Source organism: Aulonocara stuartgranti, assembly GCF_965226115.1.
Source record: "Aulonocara stuartgranti genome assembly, chromosome: 12".
Lineage (NCBI taxonomy): Eukaryota > Metazoa > Chordata > Actinopteri > Cichliformes > Cichlidae > Aulonocara > Aulonocara stuartgranti.
Window position 1 is genome coordinate 1051325 of NC_138948.1, and position 18750 is coordinate 1070074.

The 18750-nt window shown below is 45.8% G+C and overlaps 1 protein-coding gene across 1 annotated transcript; it reads right to left on the reverse strand.

Annotated features, from left to right (window-relative positions):
• Positions 1-5282: 5282 nt before the first annotated feature.
• On the reverse strand, positions 5283-18239 carry slc18a1 (solute carrier family 18 member A1). Its single transcript, XM_082556028.1, has 17 exons — positions 17232-18239; positions 13403-13501; positions 11431-11780; positions 11072-11196; positions 10914-10972; positions 10741-10824; positions 10437-10529; positions 9940-10029; positions 9526-9569; positions 8584-8644; positions 8319-8414; positions 7671-7749; positions 7121-7172; positions 6286-6349; positions 6060-6179; positions 5852-5985; positions 5283-5689 (listed from the first exon to the last, which is right to left on the reverse strand). The coding sequence occupies exons 2-17, from the start codon at positions 13497-13499 to the stop codon at positions 5585-5587; spliced, it is 1653 nt and encodes a 550-aa protein (XP_082412154.1). The 5' UTR covers positions 13500-13501; positions 17232-18239; the 3' UTR covers positions 5283-5584.
• Between the last annotated feature and the right edge of the window lie 511 nt (positions 18240-18750).

The window sequence follows — 18750 nt, forward strand, 5'->3', positions numbered from 1 at the left end:
TCTGTCAGCGACCTGATCCTATTCATCAGTCTGTGGTCTCAGAGGTTTTCTGTTAAACAGGTTGATGCTGGTTTGTTTTTCTCAGGCAGTTTGTGATGATAAGATTAAGATCAAGATTCCTTCATTGTCACCGTGTTTGGCCATCGTACACGGATGTAGGAAGTTATTTTGAGGAAACAGTTGCATGAATGAACGTTACTGTCCTCTGACAGCAGCTTGTCTTGGACTCGGTGCCACTGCATGTCTGAACATCAATGCTCTGTGTCACTGACTAGTAAAGCGCTATATAAATACAGGCCATTTACCATTTACTGTTTCTTCTAAATATCATCAATACGATGAATTACTGTAAGTTGCATTTCAACTCTCATCACCTTTAAGACAGTCCTAAGTTTTACGTATACGTAGAGTAGTTTGAACTACTGGAAGTCTCTCTGAGAGAGCCACGATCTAGGATCGTGAGGCCCTGTGTCCAGGACACGCAAAAGAGGGGCCTGTCACCTGGGGTGATGAACAAAGTCTTAAGCCACAGTTCAGGACTGTGCAGAGCCTTGTGTCCGGGAAATGCAAAGGAAGGCTCGTCACCTGGGGTGACACGTTGTCTAGTCTGTGTAGGCCTATTTTATGTTAAGTGTGTGTGTGCGCGTTCGTTTGAGTGAGTGTGGAACAGTCTGAAGCACTAATTGTTATCATTGCAATGGGTAATCAAGCAAGTAAGACTGCCTCAGAAGGGGACGTTAGGTTTATGCAGAACTTAGTATGTATTCTGTTATGCTTTGCCATTTGTTAGGTTTCTGTTCTGTGCTTGCCCTGGTCCCACTTCTGTGTTATGTCTGTCTATGGTGTCACACTGTCTGTTTGTGAATCTGCCTGTTTAGGTCAGTGTCTTGTCTGGTTCTGTGTCTGTGAGTTTCCTGTTTTATTCTGAAGGTCTCTGTCTCATGTGAGTGTGTTCAGTTTACGTTCCCCTGTCCCGTCAGCTTTGATTTTTCCCAGGTGTGTTCCCCCTCCTGTTGCTCATCCCTTGATTGCTGCTATGTGTATTTAAACCCTGTGTGTTCTCCTGCCTGTTGCTAGTTCGTCTGTGTTCCACGGTGTCTTGAAACTTGGAGCCTGTCTTTCTTCCATATTCTCTCAGCTCGACGGCAGGCACGACGTAAGGCGCATGTAGTATCATTTAACCAAATTTGAGAGTGATTTCTGGGACGTTTCACCTTAACAGGGGCAACGGCCTCAAAGATATGAGAGCGGCTCACTCCTTGGTGGCTGCTTATCGGGGCCTGGAGCCTGGGGCTCGCTCGGGGCCACTTTTTTTTCTTCTGCTTGTTTTCTTTTTTCTTTCTCAACAGGTGATCCAGGTGATCGATATATGTATTTTTTGTCTGCTTATTTTGTTGGTTTTTGTTTTTTCCCCTTCTCCCCCGTCCCTCTTCTCAGCTGTTTTTCTTTCCCTCTTTCTTTCTCCCTTTCTTTTCCCCAGTCAAGTCTGTCCCATATTCAGCAAGTGAAAATAAAAGAAAATAAACAATAAAAGGTGAATCAAATAGACCATTACAGCAAGGCTGGGATGGTCCATTTGTCATATATTGTGGGAGTGTCTGGTCGGGTGTAGTACAGGTTCCGGTTGTCCATCCCCTGGGGTGGAGTTGGCCAGCTCATCACCTGCTTTCAATTTCCGGGCCTCCATCTAGAGTGTTTTTAAGCCAGCACTGCCTGCCACTCCTCGCCAGTTCGTCCTGCTACCACCCGTGGTAAACTTGGCCTCTTCTGTGCTCGGACTCTGTGTGCTTGGATCGTGGGTGAATGTGTTTCTCCATCTCCTGTGTTCTCCAGATTCATCACCTGTCGTACTCATCAGCAGCGCTGGTTCTGTTTCCATCCCGTTCTCCAGTCTGCCTAGAACCCCAGGACCACACACTCACCTTCTCCTCAGCCTGCCCTCCAGCTCGTACTTCAACTCCCAGGGACACCTTGGAACCTGGACCAGCCTCCCCACACTCTCAACCATCCCTGGCTCCCACAGCAACCCCTTCCCCGCCTAATAGCCGGTGTTTTCAAAAGTTCCTGCCCGTGTTCTCCTTGTGATCAACGTCGTTTCGCCGCCCTTGGGCCTCCCTCAGTTCCTGCGAATGATTTCTGTTAGACCCAGTCTTGTTTACGTTCCTTTTTCTTTCAATAAATTGTACATAGTTTGAGCAATTGAGTCCGCTCTTGAGTCCCCTGCATTCTTGTTTGTGACACCATTTGGAAAAGTAAATCCGTTGGGCATCTTTCTTCACCTTTAGACAATAATTCTGATGGCAAAAGAGCCAAACGGGACAGGCAAAAAAAAAAAAAGAAAAGAATGAAAGGCAAAAAAAGGATATGAGAGCATGTAGATATCAGAGAATTAGCATAATCATCAGTCGTAAGCGATATAGAACAGTTAATTACAGATTCTGCATTGTCAGCAAGCATTTGTCGGGGGGGGGGGGGTCCAGCCAGTTCCAAAACTTGAACTTCAAAACTGGGGTATGTAGGGGAGGGCAGATGCCACACATTAAGTTTATGTTTAATAACCAAGGCTAGACCTTTACCAGTGGGTCTGGGTTAACTAAAAAAGACACAGTAAGGAGGGGGTAGCTCAGAGAAGGACAGCAACTAACCAGGGTGAATCCAGGTCTCCGTCAGAAACAATGCATCCGGGTCATGTGGGGCTTTGTGGTGCTGCTGCCGTGGGCTCCAGTCTGAAAGGGCCTGCCCCCTCTTGCTTTGGTGGGTTCCAGATGGCCCCTCCCTTCCTTTCCTCCCCATCATCAGCTGCCTTCCTCTTCCCGCTCCACCACACCCACCCACACATGCAGGGCCTTGGGGTGCAGTTGTGTCACCGGAGTGCAGGGGGGGCATTTCCCCTCTGTTCCCTTCTGACTGCCTGTGCCTGAATTTTATTCCATAACCTAGAAATCTACATTACTCACACTATTATAACACATACATATAGTACCTTGGGGGTGGGCAGGTTATACAGCGTCCAAAAGACGTTTGTGTATTCAACTCTTGCAGCTTCTCTCCTCCTGCTACCCCCCAAACACCCATCTCCATAGAGACTGTGTCAGCTCCCAAACAGACAAAAAACAAACTAAAAACCAGCAACAAACAACTTAAACATAAACAATCACAAAGAAAGAACAATACAGTATCCACATCTGAACCAAAGAGTAAAACAGTGAAATGTGGATTATTAAATATTAGGTCTCTCTCCTCCAAGTCTCTGTTAGTACATGACTTAATAATTGATCAACAAATTGATTTACTCTGCCTTACAGAAACCTGGTTGCAGCAGGATGATTATGTTAGTTTAAATGAATCAACACCCCCGAGTCATTCTAACTACCAGAAACCTCGAAGCACAGGCCGAGGGGGAGGTGTGGCAGCAATTTTTCACACCAGCCTATTAATTAATGAAAGACCAAGACAGACTTTTAATTCATTTGAAAGCCTGATGCTTAGCCTCGTCCACCCCAGCTGTGAAACTCAGAAACCAGTCTTACTTGTTATCATCTATCATCCACCTGGGCCTTACACAGAGTTTCTGTCTGTCAGAGCTCAGCATGACTGCAGCAGTGTGAGATCATTCTGACAAACAACACAACAAAAGGCAGAAACATCCAAAGAGCTTCGACTGTCCTTCAGGAAGTCTGGAGAACTGAAGATCCTCACAGAGCCGACAGAGAGCTGCTCACACCAAATATTCACTTTCAGGCTTGTTAGAAACTCAAACTTTATTGTTGAATGTCTGTTTGCACCTTATTATATCGCATTTTTATGTTTCCCTCGCTGTGACCCTGCTCATTCAAACTAAATAATTTTGTTATGAATATTAAAAAAAGGAATGTCCTGCTGTACACGCTGTTATTCAAGATGTAAGAAATATTTGCTTTGCTTTTATTTATTTTTATTAGCACTATTTAAATCTAGACACACACACCTGTTTGGAAAGCTGGAGAGCCCACGAGGAGAACATCTAAACTTCACAACAAAATAAATACAGAGTTCATATCTTACTGGAGGTGTGAGATGTGTAGAAACTGATGATTGTAAAAGGAAGGTAACTGGATCAGCTGACCTGAGCTGTCACATGAGATCTGCTCAGCTTCCAGCTTCAGGCCTCATGTGAGTGTGGACATGGGGAAAACAGAGCTGCTGGTTGGGACACACCTCTCTGCCCACGGCCTGCTGGAGTCAGATCTCGGTGTGGAGTTATCGTCGTTCATTCACAGGGAATAAATGTTTATTGGCTGATTGAGCTGTGATGACAATCACAGGTGGGAAAGCTGGAAGCGTACGCGGGCCCGGAAAAGCTAAAGTGCTTAATGAGATGTCAGATTAGTTTCAATGAAACATCAGAAACATCGCATTAAACGAGCTGAAGTGTCATTAAAGGTTTCAGATAACTGCAGTGAGCTCACGCTTCACTCTCAGGAGGAAGCATGTCAGCGCACGAGGGACGATCAGAGACCCGCGCACGCCGTGGCGTGTTTGTGGGGACATTAGCAGCACATTTGAAATGTTTTCTTCTGTTATTTACCATCAATCAGGGTCAGAGACACCGAGGTGAAGCACTTCCTGCCTGTTTACACACGCACGACCACATCAGAAACAGAGTCAAACACGCCTTTGATGAGCGCACACACACAGGGATCAGCTCTGCATGAGTTTATTCAGATTTCAAAGCAGGAGGAAATGTTTTGAAGCAGCTGTGATCTGCTGTCGCAGCATGTAATTACACACACACGAGCCTGTGAGGGCGCAGTGTAACGCAGTGAGGCGTCTCTCCCCACATTATTCTTCCTTTCACTGATTTGAGTTGAAATGTGAGGAAACGTTGAGGCTTAGCGTGTCAGAGTGAAGCTGTGGAGATGATTTCAGGTAAAAGGTGGCGCGAGCAGGCCGACCTCACCTTTGGCTTCGAGGTCCACACACGTCCTGAACCCGAGTCAGCAGCTTACAGTGACAGCATGTCCTCCTGCCTGAACTACAAAACATCTGAGCTGACACTGATAACGCTGCTGCGTGTGAAGTGCTGAGAGCTGCACAGACACTTCCTGTTTGCCTTTCCAGCTGACGGAGCGCCGCGTTCCTTTCAGGAGCAACAAGAAGTCAGGAAATGAAAGATAAGCATGAAAACAAACACAAACACACACACACACACACACACACACACACACACACACACACACACACACTTCTGTGAGCCTGACACTGTGATGGACAGGTAAGCACACACAGGTGAGCAGCTGCTCTCCAGGTTAGGGCAGGTTTTAATGGTGACACAGGTCAGAGGTCAGACACAGGTACAGTTTCAACACTTTGACTGCAGGTGGGAGGAAACACAAGAACAGCAAACACAGATTCTGAAATTCACATCCAGATCGCTTCAACCACCATCGGCTGATTCTGATCGCTCACAGTAGCTTAGCATGAGTCAGAGTTAAACTAAACATCACTGACAGCCCCCCCCCCCCCCAACTAGATGATCAGGAAGTGCAAAGGTGACACGAAGGTGGCGTATAACGATGTGGACGTTTTGGCGAGCTTGTGCGCATCACTCCTCCGTCTCCTCCTCCTCGCTGTAGTCGCTCAGAGGAAAGTCACGGCTCTCTGTGTTGTAGCTTTTCCTGTGCATCACACACTCCTGATCAATGATCGCCTGCAACAACACACACACACACACACACACACACACACACACACACACACACACACACACACACACACGATGCAGGAGTGAATACCAATCAATCTCACTGCACTCGTCTCCACCCGCTCCACCCTGCCTGCACTCTCTTCTCCACCCCTGAGCTTTATTTACCATTTTCTCCTCTCGGACAGCAGGGTTACGCAACAGGAAGCAGAGCGGCGCGTACAGGATGTTGATGACCCCGATGAACACCATGAGACAGGGAAAGCCCACGGCCTGGACCAGAGCGCCACCTGTGGATGGCCCTGGAACAACAGGAGGAGATTTTAATATCATCATTGGCTTTTTCCTTTCTGCTGTGCGAATGTGAGTGTGGTACCTATGGCGAAGCCCATGCACAGCGCCACGTCAGCGATGGCGTAGACGCTGCCGTAGACGGAGGCGTGGCGGATATCAACCAGGTAGCCCATAATGGCCATCATGGAGGAGTCCACCATACCTGAAGCACCACAGGACAGGTGAGAGGGTGTCACTGATTTCATGGTTTCAGTAAAAACACTGCAGATGTGCAGACCCAACATGCCGTTACACATTTCACACGTCACCTATCGCGAATCCCAGACCGCCGTTTGGTCCAATCAGGCCGTAGATACTGGTGGCAAAGGGAACCTGAAACACACATCGAACATCGCAGTTACATCACGCTTAACGCGAGGTGTGCTTCCTGACATGAAGGCTCTTTTCATCATGCTGATTAGTTGGATGACAGGAAGTGAGGGTTCTGTTGGCTTTCCCAGAACATGAACATCAGTTTATATCCTGCTTAGATCAGGATCACAGGTGGTTCTCAGGCCTGTTCCAGGTGTACAGGTCAGAGCAGAGGTGATCATTCACACCTGTGATCCATTTAGAACCACTAATTATCCTAACAGGGAGGTCGTTGGGCTGTGGGAGGAAGCTGGTGGATTTGACCTCAGGACCTTCTTAAAGTGAGGTGATGGAGCTAACACTGCAGGGTGGGCTAGTTTGGGCAGCATCCTCGTCAGCACAGGTAACCTGGCTAATAAAGTAAAAGTGCGCTCAGGTGTGGATGGTAGAAACGGACTCGTCATCTATGAAAGCTCATGCTGCGTGCACGGTGGAAGACGAAGAGTTTACAGAGCACCCGATGGGAACATTCGAAGCTTTGAGGCTCTAATATGTAATCTGCTCTTCTCTGCATGCCAGCTTATTTTGGGAAACCAGGTTCCTGGGAGGCTCCCCGGGTTCAGACGGAGCGTCAGGAGGAGCGCCTGCTCCCACTGCTGCACAGATCCACATTAACCAATGCTGGACGGATGGGTTACTGTTTGGTGTTTGGGTGGATGAAAGGATCGATGACTGACAGATGATGATGAATCATAGGAAGATGGATAAACAAAGAGATGATGTCGTACTCACACACAGCAGACTGATGCCAACGATAAACATCCCTAGCATGGAGCACAGCCACCTGGAGACACACAAACAGACATCAGCCTCTTACAGCTGCTGGTTTACCAGAAAGCTTCAGCGTCAGGTCTGAACTGGATCTGAAGAGTTAATCTGCTAATCTGCTGATTTAGCCGCTGGACAGATTCCCAGGAAACGTGGTGTGGACCGAGGGATCTGTCAGCAGGATCGGATCAATGTAAAGCTTAAAAACCGGAGAAGTAAGCTTAATCTCTGAGGTGCTGATCAGCTCCGATATGGTTTTCCTTTGCCTCATTAATCCCTGTGAAACACTTTGAAACGCTCCTCTGAACAGAGCCGGGATAACGTTTCTTATGATGAAAGTGTTTTATTGGTGCTGACACACGCTCTGCCAGGTCAGCTCTCACTCAGAGTCTGAAGGTGTCTAAGCACCAGGTCTGATACTTCACCCTGTGCAGAGGTTTCACGTCTCTGCAGACCGAGGCTGACCCCTGACCCTGAGAAACCCTCTCTTGTGGTCAGATGCAGAAGTACTCACCGTCCCATCTTATTGGCCAGAACACCAAACAGGTTTGTTCCTATCAGGTAGGACACGCTGGCAGGGAGGAAGGCAATACCTGCAACACAGCACACACCTGTTAGGGTCAACGTATGAGGTGCAGTCACAAAGACCTCAGTTCTGCAACTGCTCCTCAAAGTCCTGGTAGCTCCTTTAATGTCTCCAACCAGCGAGTCCTCAACTGGATATCTGCTGAGTGGATGTGAGGGAAGTCACGGAGAGACCGAGCTGAGACAGACTGGTGCTGAGGGAAGATGGTGCTGGCTCTTCGGGCCAGCTCAGGCTGTTTCTCACGAATGACGTCAAAGTCTGCGCTGAACGTCTCACCCCGGGGGCGACTTCACGGAGAACAACCTCAATGACCGCAGAACACACTGAGGAGCACGCTCAGTGTGGCCTTCATGTTGGAAACTCCTGGGTCACCTTCAGAAAACCTCATTTTTGAGCTTCTGTGGTGAAGTCAGAGCAGAAACAGCCGGGCTGGACGTCCAGTGAAAAGCATCTGCGCCCGGCCGACCCTCACAGTGACCCCAGCCGTGACCCACCATCAGAATCAACTGTGACGGCAGCAGCTCGGGGAAAAGCGTTACAGCGTCGGCACAAACAGACCCGAGCAGAAAAACGTACCCAGCTGCCATTTCGGGGAGCACATCGTCTGCATCATCCAGATGGGCAGAGTGGGCTCCAGGATGGCCACGCCCATGTTGGCGAAGCACAGAGACCCTGCAGACGCACAGAGATTTACACGAGTCACAACACGATCAGGACTTTTCACACCTGCTGCTGCTCCTTCATGCGCAGACGTGGAGCAGAAACAAATGTTAATGTGAACATTTGCTCGTACCTGCAGACGTTCAGTTTTTACTAAACAAACCTGGTGAAGTCGCCTCACCTGCACTGACGAGGATGTACGGATCCTTCAGCAGGGTGAGTAACGGCGTTCCCTCCACACTCTGAAACCATAAAACCATGAGCTGAAGCTGGACAACATGCAGAACCAACGAGAACCCAGAACAGCTGCGATTCAAACAGGCACAGAAGAACCGTCGGCTCTTTAAACAGATGTTTTTGATCCGTATAATAGCTTCAGATTAGCTCAGAAACCGGCCGACATGTTTTATTTTGAAAAATTTAAGTCACTGAAAATTTTAATCAGTGGAAAATTTCTTAATGTTTGTCAGATTTCATCACAAAGTTTTTGTTTCATTTGTTTCTGGGTTTGTTCGGGGGGTTTTTTCCCCCAGTTTTTGCCTTTTATTTGTTTCAGTTTTGAAATAAAAACGCGACACTGAAACCAGGAAAAAGTCAAACATGTTTATGTCTGATGTTCAGTCATCCAGATAAGGAAATCCCAAAACATTGATTCTGTTCATCTGGATGTAACGCTACATCCAGATGAACAGAATCAATGTTTTGGGATCAAAATTTTTTTTACTGTCCTTATAATTTCAGAACATCTAGATTAAAGTGCATGAAACATGTTGATCTAGAAGAGTTCAGTTTCCTCCTTTTACTTCTTCCCACTGGTTCCAGACGTTTTCCCCAATTTTCTCCACTTTTGGCTCAAACTTTGACAGTTTTTTAATGGTTCCCAGCTTACTCTGTGTCTGTGATTCCTTCTTCCTGATGACGCTGTTAGGAGGAACACATCGTTACACTGACTCATCATCTGATAATGAAGCTCTGAATTATTTCAATCAATAATAAGATGTTAAAGTTTGATTATTTTAATGCTTCCAACGAAATGCGTCTCATATTTACATTTGACCTTCCCGATTGAACAATGGGACATTCGACACGATAAACAGATGAGAGGATTTCAAAGTGTACTCACCCCAGGAGAGATCTTTGAAGGCTGCAGGATGCACAACTGCAACGCTGCAACACACACACAAAAAATCTGGAGTGATGCTGGCGACCTTGGTTGGTCTAAACAAAGCCGTGGTCACCGTGACGTCAGCCGGACATTTGTGAACTTTGAACTGCAGCTCATCATCCTGTTTACTTCAATTTGGTCTCGTCGAAGGGGATCATATTTTATGAAAAGGACACCACGCTGTGTTTAATGTGTTTGATGTAATGTGCTGAAAAAGCTGCAGTTCCTCTAACGGCCACACGAGGGCGGCTCCGGTAAATCAGGATGATGATGGCATTAAAACAACAAAAAAAAGCTAAACGTGCTGACGCCACAGGGGCTCCACCCATCATCATCATCCTGCATTAGGACCAGCCTCGTCTCCAGGTTTACCTCCATCGAACACAGCCAGGAAGGCCAGGATCAGGAAGGGGGCGCTCTTCCCCACAAAGTCATACATCACGCTGCCGAAAGGCGCTCCGACTGAAACACAACACACAAACTATATGAAGAGCTAAAACAACAGCATCATGTAAACCTGACAAATCAACATTCAGTGAACATCCAGTTCATTTGTGCAGCAGTGACACTCGGCTGTGGACCAATCAGCTGTGCCCAGACCCTTTGGGGAAGCAGTTAGTTTATGGCGTGAACGTGATGCAACCTGGATCAGACACAGGTACCAGGTGTATGCTGCAAGTCTGAGCTAAGCTGCTTCCTGTAGCCAGGTGTGCTTCATATTCTGGGAGAGTGGACAAACAGCGAGCTGTGAAACTAAACTCTCCAGGTGGGCGACTCGTTCATACACCACTTCTGTCGCCGCGGCCAATCAGCAGACTGAACGTTCTCGCGTGGTTTGTAGTGACACTTTTTTTGAGTTTGTGACTCACTCAGGACTCCCATAGCCAGTCCTCCCAGTGCCACGCCCATCGCGATGCCTCTCTCCTCATCATCCGTGTACACGCTGGCCAGCATGCCCAGACCTGCATGACACGAAGACATGATGTCATCATCCAGCACCTGAACACGAACGCATCTGTTCACACCTTTAGATCAGGCCACATTTAACAGTTTAGTCACATGACCTCAAGAGGTTGCTTCACTTAACATATGAGTGAGAGTACAGGTGAGACTACAGGTGTATGTACAGGTGCTGTTAAACACTGTCTGCTGCTTCAGGTGTTCTGTGCCGACCTGCCACTGAGGAGAAGGACGAGCCGATCCCCTGCAGAGAGCGAGCGACGAACAGCAGAGCGTACGTCCCTGAGAAGGCAAACACTGACAGAGACACACAGGATTACACACTTCAGAGAAAACACACCTGTGTTTGTGTGTGTGTGTGTGTGTGTGTGTGTGTAACATCTTACTGATGGTTGACACAAACATGATGATGAAACCAGCAAACATGGGGATGTGATACCCGATCCTGCAGACAGAAAAACATTCTTCAGTTTCAGAACAAGAGGGTTCAGCCTGTCTGCATGTTCTCTTTCAATACTACTATTACTGCTAATTATAATATTACCTGTTAGTCAGTGGACCAACGAAGGGGTTGACGAGCAGCTGGATGATAGCTTTAGAAGCAAATAACAAACCAACTCGAACATTTTCTTCTTCCAGAAACAAACTGTCCTGAAGACAGGAAGAGCCCTAAGGAAAGGAAATGTGTGAAACAAGCCAAAACAAGGAAGTGAAATAAGGTTTAGAGAGAAGTGAGGAAATGGGCAGAGAGAGCAAGGAGGAGGAGGAGGAGACAAAAGAAAGGAAACGAGAAAACAAAATAAGGAAAGAGAAAGGAAACAGAGGGGAACAGTAGGAACCAGAGCTGATAGATTATTGATCATGAAGTGATGAGCTGGTCAGGTATCGGTGGTCTCCACCTACTTCGGTCTCGTTGCCCTGCACATCTGCGGTCACTGAGGTCCGGTCCGCCGGTTCGGTGCCGGCGCTCGCGTCAGTCAGGCTGAAGGTCGAGTTATCAAACAGGGACACCAGAGCCGATAGGGTCGGCCCTGTAACCTGGACCGGTGCACCGGTACTGGGCCGAGGCAGGTGGAGGCGCTGGGAGGTCCGTCTGGAGGTCTGGAGGCTGAAGGCAGAGGAGGGGGGCCGTGAGGGTGCAGTGCCCAGACGTGATGCATCGAGGCCGCGCAGAGGGAGCAGGGAGGGCTGGGCGGTCTGTGGCTCTGGACTCGGATGCTCGATGGCGTAGAGGAATGTTGGGATGATCGGTACTACAGGACGGAGACAGATCATTCAGAGCAGGCAGTAACTGTAATCAGTAACAACAACAACATGTGGTCCTCCATCTGAGACAGCTCCTACTGGATGTTTAATTATTTAAAGCTGTGCAGACAAAACATGAGGATGAAAGAACACCGAAGAAGAAGAAGATTCAATCTGAGCGGAGAAAAAAGGAGAGCAGATACAAGCCCACTGTAAAGGTCCAGGTCAGGAGGTGGTGGGTGTGTGTGTGTGTGTGTGTGTGTGTGTGTGTGTGTGTGTGTGTGTGTGTGTGTGTGTGTGTGTGTGTGTGTGTGTGTGTGTGTGTGTGTGTCCTCTGCAGAGTCTAACAGCTAACGACGGCGTCGACCTCGAGGTTTCCGGCTGCGTCACAGATCGGCTCAGACGCTGCACGGCCAAAAGTATGTGGACAGATTATTATTCAGGCTGCAGCTCCATCCTTTGAGTTCTTCTTTCAGGGATTTTAGAAGTGTTACTGTCCTCTCTTATTCTCTTAGCTGCACACCTTCCCTGAAAATCCTCAGTGTGACGGTAATCAGTCACACCTGTCCACCTGCATAAACCGATCTGTTTTTACTTTCTCTTCAGTGTTGAATGAGTCCAGCTGTGACAGAGTGGCTGAGAGGACCATTTGTCCATATTCGTAGTTAACATTCTTGTTTTGATTGAACCATATTTCACATGTCGTCTGCAACAGGCAAACATCTACTATCCCGGGTTTATGTTTTGCACTTTTACAGATTATATAACATCTTGGTTTAAATCAATCCCTACAAGTTTGTTAAGTTAACATGTTCTTTATTTCAACTGTTAATTTGTATTGTTTAGACTTACCTTACCTACATGTCTTCCAGAAACAAAAGGAGGAAATGTAGTTTTACTTCCTGCTTTATAGCTTCTGGGTTCATCTGAGGTCACAGGAAGAGACCAAGTGCAGAAGGGGAAGAACTCTTATAATTTAATCAAGTTGATTTTAGAGGGTTTATGGAGGAATAGATTTATTGAATATGTATTGATTCCACCACAGAGTTTATGTTGCCAGTAAAGAGGAGTAGCAGACGTTTGAGTATGATCATGTTCATCTTACCTACTGAGTGAAATAGTCCAGAGGAGAAAGTGTTTGGTTAAGTGGACGATTTAAGCAGAAGAACTCGGGTGTTTGAGGAGAGAGGTTCAGGTCAGTGTAGCTGTGTGCAGTCTGACCTTAATTTCTGTTGATTCAGATTCAGTTATGTTTATTTGAACTGAGTTAATTAAAGAGTTGAGTTTCTTTTTTATTTCTTTGTAAATATTGTTTGGGTCACAAAATGGTGAATAAATCACTCGCTATGCTGGACAGCATCAGTCTCCTGCACTTCTTTGGCCGCTTAAGTCAAGTCCTACCACACCAGCGATCGATGCACACAAATCTGTGACTAAACTGCAGGAACAATGACATCTGAAGACAGTTTTTATGAAGATAGTTCAGCGAAATGTAAACAAAGACAGGCTAAACACAGGGCTGGAGTTCGAGCTATAAGAGTCCCCGTGGTGTGGTATAAAGAGATTTTTCACAATCTGGTATTTGGTCTTTGTGATGCGTCGTTTTGTGGAGTGTGCGCCGGTTACTCACCGACCACAGTGAGCAGCATATTGTCGAGCAGCAGAGCGACACAAACCACCACCAGGACGAGTCTGGGTGAGCCTCGACTCTGATGGAGCAACGCCATGTCTGCAAAGACACACGCCGGTCATCCGTCAGTCTCCTCAAGATCAACCAAAACCACCGTTCATAAAACATGTAGCTCCACCAAATTAAGACAAACATGCACCCGAGTCAAACTCCACAGTAAGAAAAAGCAAACATGACTCAAACCAACTCATTTAAATATTTGTGAAAAGCTTTATTTACAGACAATAACTGTGCGTTTAGTCGAGTATTGTCCAGAGTCCGGAGAACAGCTGTTTTTCTCAGTCGTTATGCAAACACGTGTTTCTGCAGCGAGACCTGAAGGACCTGAAGCAATAAGAGCAGCTGCACAGAGACTGGGAACTGCTTCATATCACATTTAATCTTTAATAAAACAGCAGAACCTGCTGTTATTATCAGCCTGAGCCTGCAGACCACAGACGTGGAGGTTTGTCTGCACTGTCGGGATCTGTGCAGCTTGAACATCAACAGCCTGTCAGTCCTCTCCATTTAACTAATCTAATGTGCCAATTATATGAAGGTACCTACTAAAACATGAGGCAGCTCCATAGTGCTTTACTCATTATCCTAATAAGCAGAAGCTCCCAGGTTTGATCCCGGGACACAAATCCCTCTGGGGCTACAACAGGAAGTTCATCTGCCAAGTCACACATGAAGCGCCTGTTGTGGTGACGAGATGAAAGAAACTTTTATCTACTAACAAGTGTACTCATTCCTCTGTGAGCAGTACAGTCCTTAATGAGAGTCTTTTAAAATACGCTGCACATAAAACACAGCTTGACACCAAAGTATAGCATCTTCAACAAGCTGTCAGACCTTTACACCAACAGGACCAAAACCCACAGAGCAAGCAAAGCAGGGACTCCAGCAACACTTAAGATGAACAACTTTAACAATTGACCAACGCGTTTCGGCTCGTGGCCTTCATCAGGGTCATAGCACAACACTGTAAAAAAAATGCTTAAATACAAGACAGGAAACAGAAAAAGATTCAGAATAACCAATCAAAACGTCATAGACCAGCTGACATATAACAGGTAGGTACTGGTTAATTGGTTAAGTCACCCAAGTAAATACTGGACTAGATCATTAATGATGAGGACGGGGGGGGGGAGACATAACCCCCACCTATCTCAAAATAACACATGCGTGAAATACACAAGAAGAACACTGTGAATATACAAAACAAAATGGACAAAGGGCAGAGTTTGATAATAAAAGGAGGTTGGTCCAGCAGAGGAATTAAAAACAAGAGGACATCATCACATGGGAACACATTAGTTAAAAGGTCCTAATTTATGTCTCTAAAATGTAAAATCTCTAAAATGTAGACTTAAGATGAGATGTCTAGAATGCTACTCCTTCGTTGGCTGAAAAAATAAATAAAATTAATTAAATAAACATTACTCATGCGAGAATAATTTAACTGATAAAATTAGAATAAAAACAAAAAATAAATCCTCTCCATGCACCTTGGAAGTAGGAGAAGTTGTGCCAGAAATGTTTGCTGTGATTTAACCCACAGAGCAAGAACAGCATTCTGGTGCCCTGATTATCAAGCACGAGCACCTCTATCAAAGCTACAGCTGAACACAGGTAGGAGCAGCAAAAGGTCAACTTGATGACACAAGAAACACACAGTATCCACATGTGCCTGTCAGAGAGTCTAGGCTTCAACAAGAGGACGCTCCCAAACACAACATGTGTTCCCTGAACTGAGACACGCAGCAAGTCAACACCCGAGTAAAGACTAACGAGTAATCCACGTAGAGACCAACCCCGAGTAACTCCCAATGACCCCAGTAACCTCCAACACCCACCAGTAACTCCCAACAATCCCCAATAACCTCCAATAACCTCCAGTAACCTCCAGTAACTCCCAATACAAGTCAGGGGTTTAAATGTGAGACTAAAGTCTAAATCAAGTCTCAAGTAAAGATTCTAAATTATTCAAACAAATAACAACAAACACAAAATCATCAAACATGTATTTGCAGCAGATTTATCCGAGTTATTAAAAAGATCCTTTCAGATGATTTCTTCACGGCGTCTGTAGAAAACGAACTTTTCAGCACGTCATAGTGTTAGCATCGTGCTGCTGATTGTTTCAGAGGCCGTTTCCTGCCTCAGTAACACACACACACACACACAGACACACACACACACACACACACACACACACAGACACACACACAGACACACACACAGACACACACACACAGACACACACACACACAGACACACACACAGACACACACACACAGACACACACACACACACACACAGACACACACAGACACAGACACACACAGACACAGACACACACAGACACAGACACACACAGACAGACACACAGACACACACACACACACACACACAGACACACACACACACACACACACACAGACACAGACACACACAGACACAGACACACACACAGACACAGACACAGACACACACAGACACACACACACACACACACACAGACACACACACAGACACAGACACAGACACACACACACACACACACACACACACACACACACACAGACAGACACACAGACACACACACACACACACACACACACACAGACACAGACACACACAGACACACACACACACACACACACACACACACACACACAGACAGACACAGACAGACACACACACAGACACACACACACACACACACAGACACACACAGACACACACACACACACACACACACAGACACACACACACACACACACACACACACACACACACAGACACACACACACAGACACACACACACACACACACACAGACACACAGACACACACACAGACACACAGACACACACACACACACACACACAGACACACACAGACACACACACACACACACACAGACACACACAGACACACACACACACACACACACACACACACAGACACACACACGCCTCGCTCTCTCCTGTTTGATGGAAACTGATCTGAAATGTAATTTTGCCTCTGAATCGTTTGTTTAATGCAGAGAGAGACCGGCTGAACACACTGATGCATCTACTGATGTTTTGTTTTATATAAGAGTCCAATCAAGAAGCCAAAATTAGAACAACCAGATCCTGATAATCAGTCAACAGATCTCCAGACACTGTTCATCCTGTATTTTTATTTTATTTAAAAAATCTTTGTATTTCATAATATAAACTGAGAATATAAATAAAAATGAAAATACACAACAATAACATCAAACAAACCATAAAGTAACGTTTAATTTAAACAAAAATTTAATTAGACAAAAATATCTCATTTATGTCCAATAAATAGATGAATTACAGATAAAAAATATTTTTAAAAAACAGTCATGAAAGCCAATTTTAGTATTAAGTAAAATAAATTCAATTCTGTGAAATTTTAATGAATAATAAAAATACTCTAAATAAATGAAACCAAGAAAAATTAAAATAAAAAGTTAAATAATGACAAAGAGAATAAGAAAAATACGAGATATTAAATCTAGAAAAACTGGAGGTGACTTTAAAACTAAACATAAGGATAAATGAAAATTGTTAATGCTGTACTATTTATAATTGTTTTAATCTACCCACCCCAAATGTAAACAAATCAATAAAAATAAATAAATATTAAAGGATAAAACAATAACAGCTCCAATGAAACAAAGCATTAAAATAATGTGATAAAACCTCTAATCTATAAAAGAGTCAAACTTGAATGAAAGCACCAATAAACGGACGTGCGGGTCCTACCTGCTGCTGGACGCTGGTTTTCTCTTCAGCTGCTGATGGATCAGATATAAACCCAACCTGAGGGGAGGAGAGATCAGAGGACAAGAGGAGAGAGGAGGTAAGGAGAGGAGGGAGGGTGGAAGAGGAGTATGTGAGGAGGTGAATGTTTCCTCCCTTTTTGTTCTGACAATGACAAAAACAGACAACATGGAGACACACACATATTTACACACAGGCAACTGACACACCTGCAGACCTCTGTACGTTTGTTTCCCTATGTTTCTGGGGACCTGTGTACATTTGAGCCTTTATGAGGACATCAGCTCTAACGTTTCGCCCTTAGAGGCTTGGGGTTAGTTTTAGGGTTTCAAGTTCAAATCGGGGTCAGAGTTAGACATTTTTAATCATGATGGATAAAAGGTCTGGTGCTGGATTATGTCAGTGAGGGTCCTCATAAAGACAGAAACACAGACCTGAGTGAGTGTAATTATGAGCATCTGCTGTCCTTTTATTGAAGCCCCGGAACAACCTGCAGGCTGCAGAGCTTATCGTACACACACATCTCCATCCACACACACCCCTGTGTTTACACTGCTGCATGAAATGCTTCATAGAACGCTCTCCACCCGTGAGCACAAACACGACTTATTATTCACCCAAACAGATGAAAGGATGTAGATATGAGCGTGTGCACGAGTCACATCGTCAAGGCTGCTGCTGTTTCCACGTCACTGACGATCATTTTCCAAATCACCCATCGCTGGGTACAGACGTCCGGTCCCTCCTTTCAGGCAGCTGCGAGTTTTAGATGCAGGGCTGGAGATAATGAAAGGGCAGCTACGGGGCATGGGGGGCATCAGGCATGCTGGGGGGGAGGCCGTAAACCTAAGAGTTCCCGTGTTTTTCATTTACATTCCATATAAATTCATGCTAATGAGTCAAAACTGATTATTACTGGATGAACTCTCTCAGAGGCACCAGGCAGGAAACCTTGGCGCTCTGCAGAGCCTGTCTCCTGGCTGGATGGATGGTGCTTGTGTAACAGCTGAAGCAGCTGAAGCTTTTTTCAGTGTTTTATTTATTCCGGAGTAAATCTGTTTGGCTGAGATCAAAGTTATTAGATTAGATTGAACTTTATTGATCCATCGGGTGGGTTCCTCCGGGGTTTTCACACAGCTGAATAAACATCAGACAGGAAACTGATAAAACACAAGTGTGAGACGGTCGAGAGTTTACTCCAGTGTCCTGTTATATTTTAGATAGCAAGGAGCAGACGGCTGGGTTTATTAAACTCCACCGAGACAGCGGTGACGCAAATCTGAAGGCTAGACCGTCCCATTTCACAGCCTCGCACTTCCGGCCTTCTCGGTCTACGTGGGCCGAGTCCTTCAAAGACCGTGAAGGCCAGGTCCTCTGAAGGATGCGGCCTACGTTTTGGGACACAGCTCATGTGAGAGCCAGATGGCCCATGGAAGTTAGAATGAAATAGACTTTATGCAAATGTTGATTATATTAAATAACACAAAGATGTCACGTGCTG

What these genes read in the sequence shown, in the direction of transcription:
- slc18a1 (XM_082556028.1), bottom strand. Translation starts at nt 13,499, where the DNA reads ATGGCGTTGCTCCATCAGAGTCGAGGCTCACCCAGACTCGTCCTGGTG. An exon ending in TGCAGGGCAACGAGACCGAA is followed by an intron (nt 11,197 to 11,430) that starts GTAGGTGGAGAC and finishes TCCTTTCCTTAG; the next exon opens with GGCTCTTCCTGTCTTCAGGA. An exon ending in GTTGGTCCACTGACTAACAG is followed by an intron (nt 10,973 to 11,071) that starts GTAATATTATAA and finishes TTCTGTCTGCAG; the next exon opens with GATCGGGTATCACATCCCCA.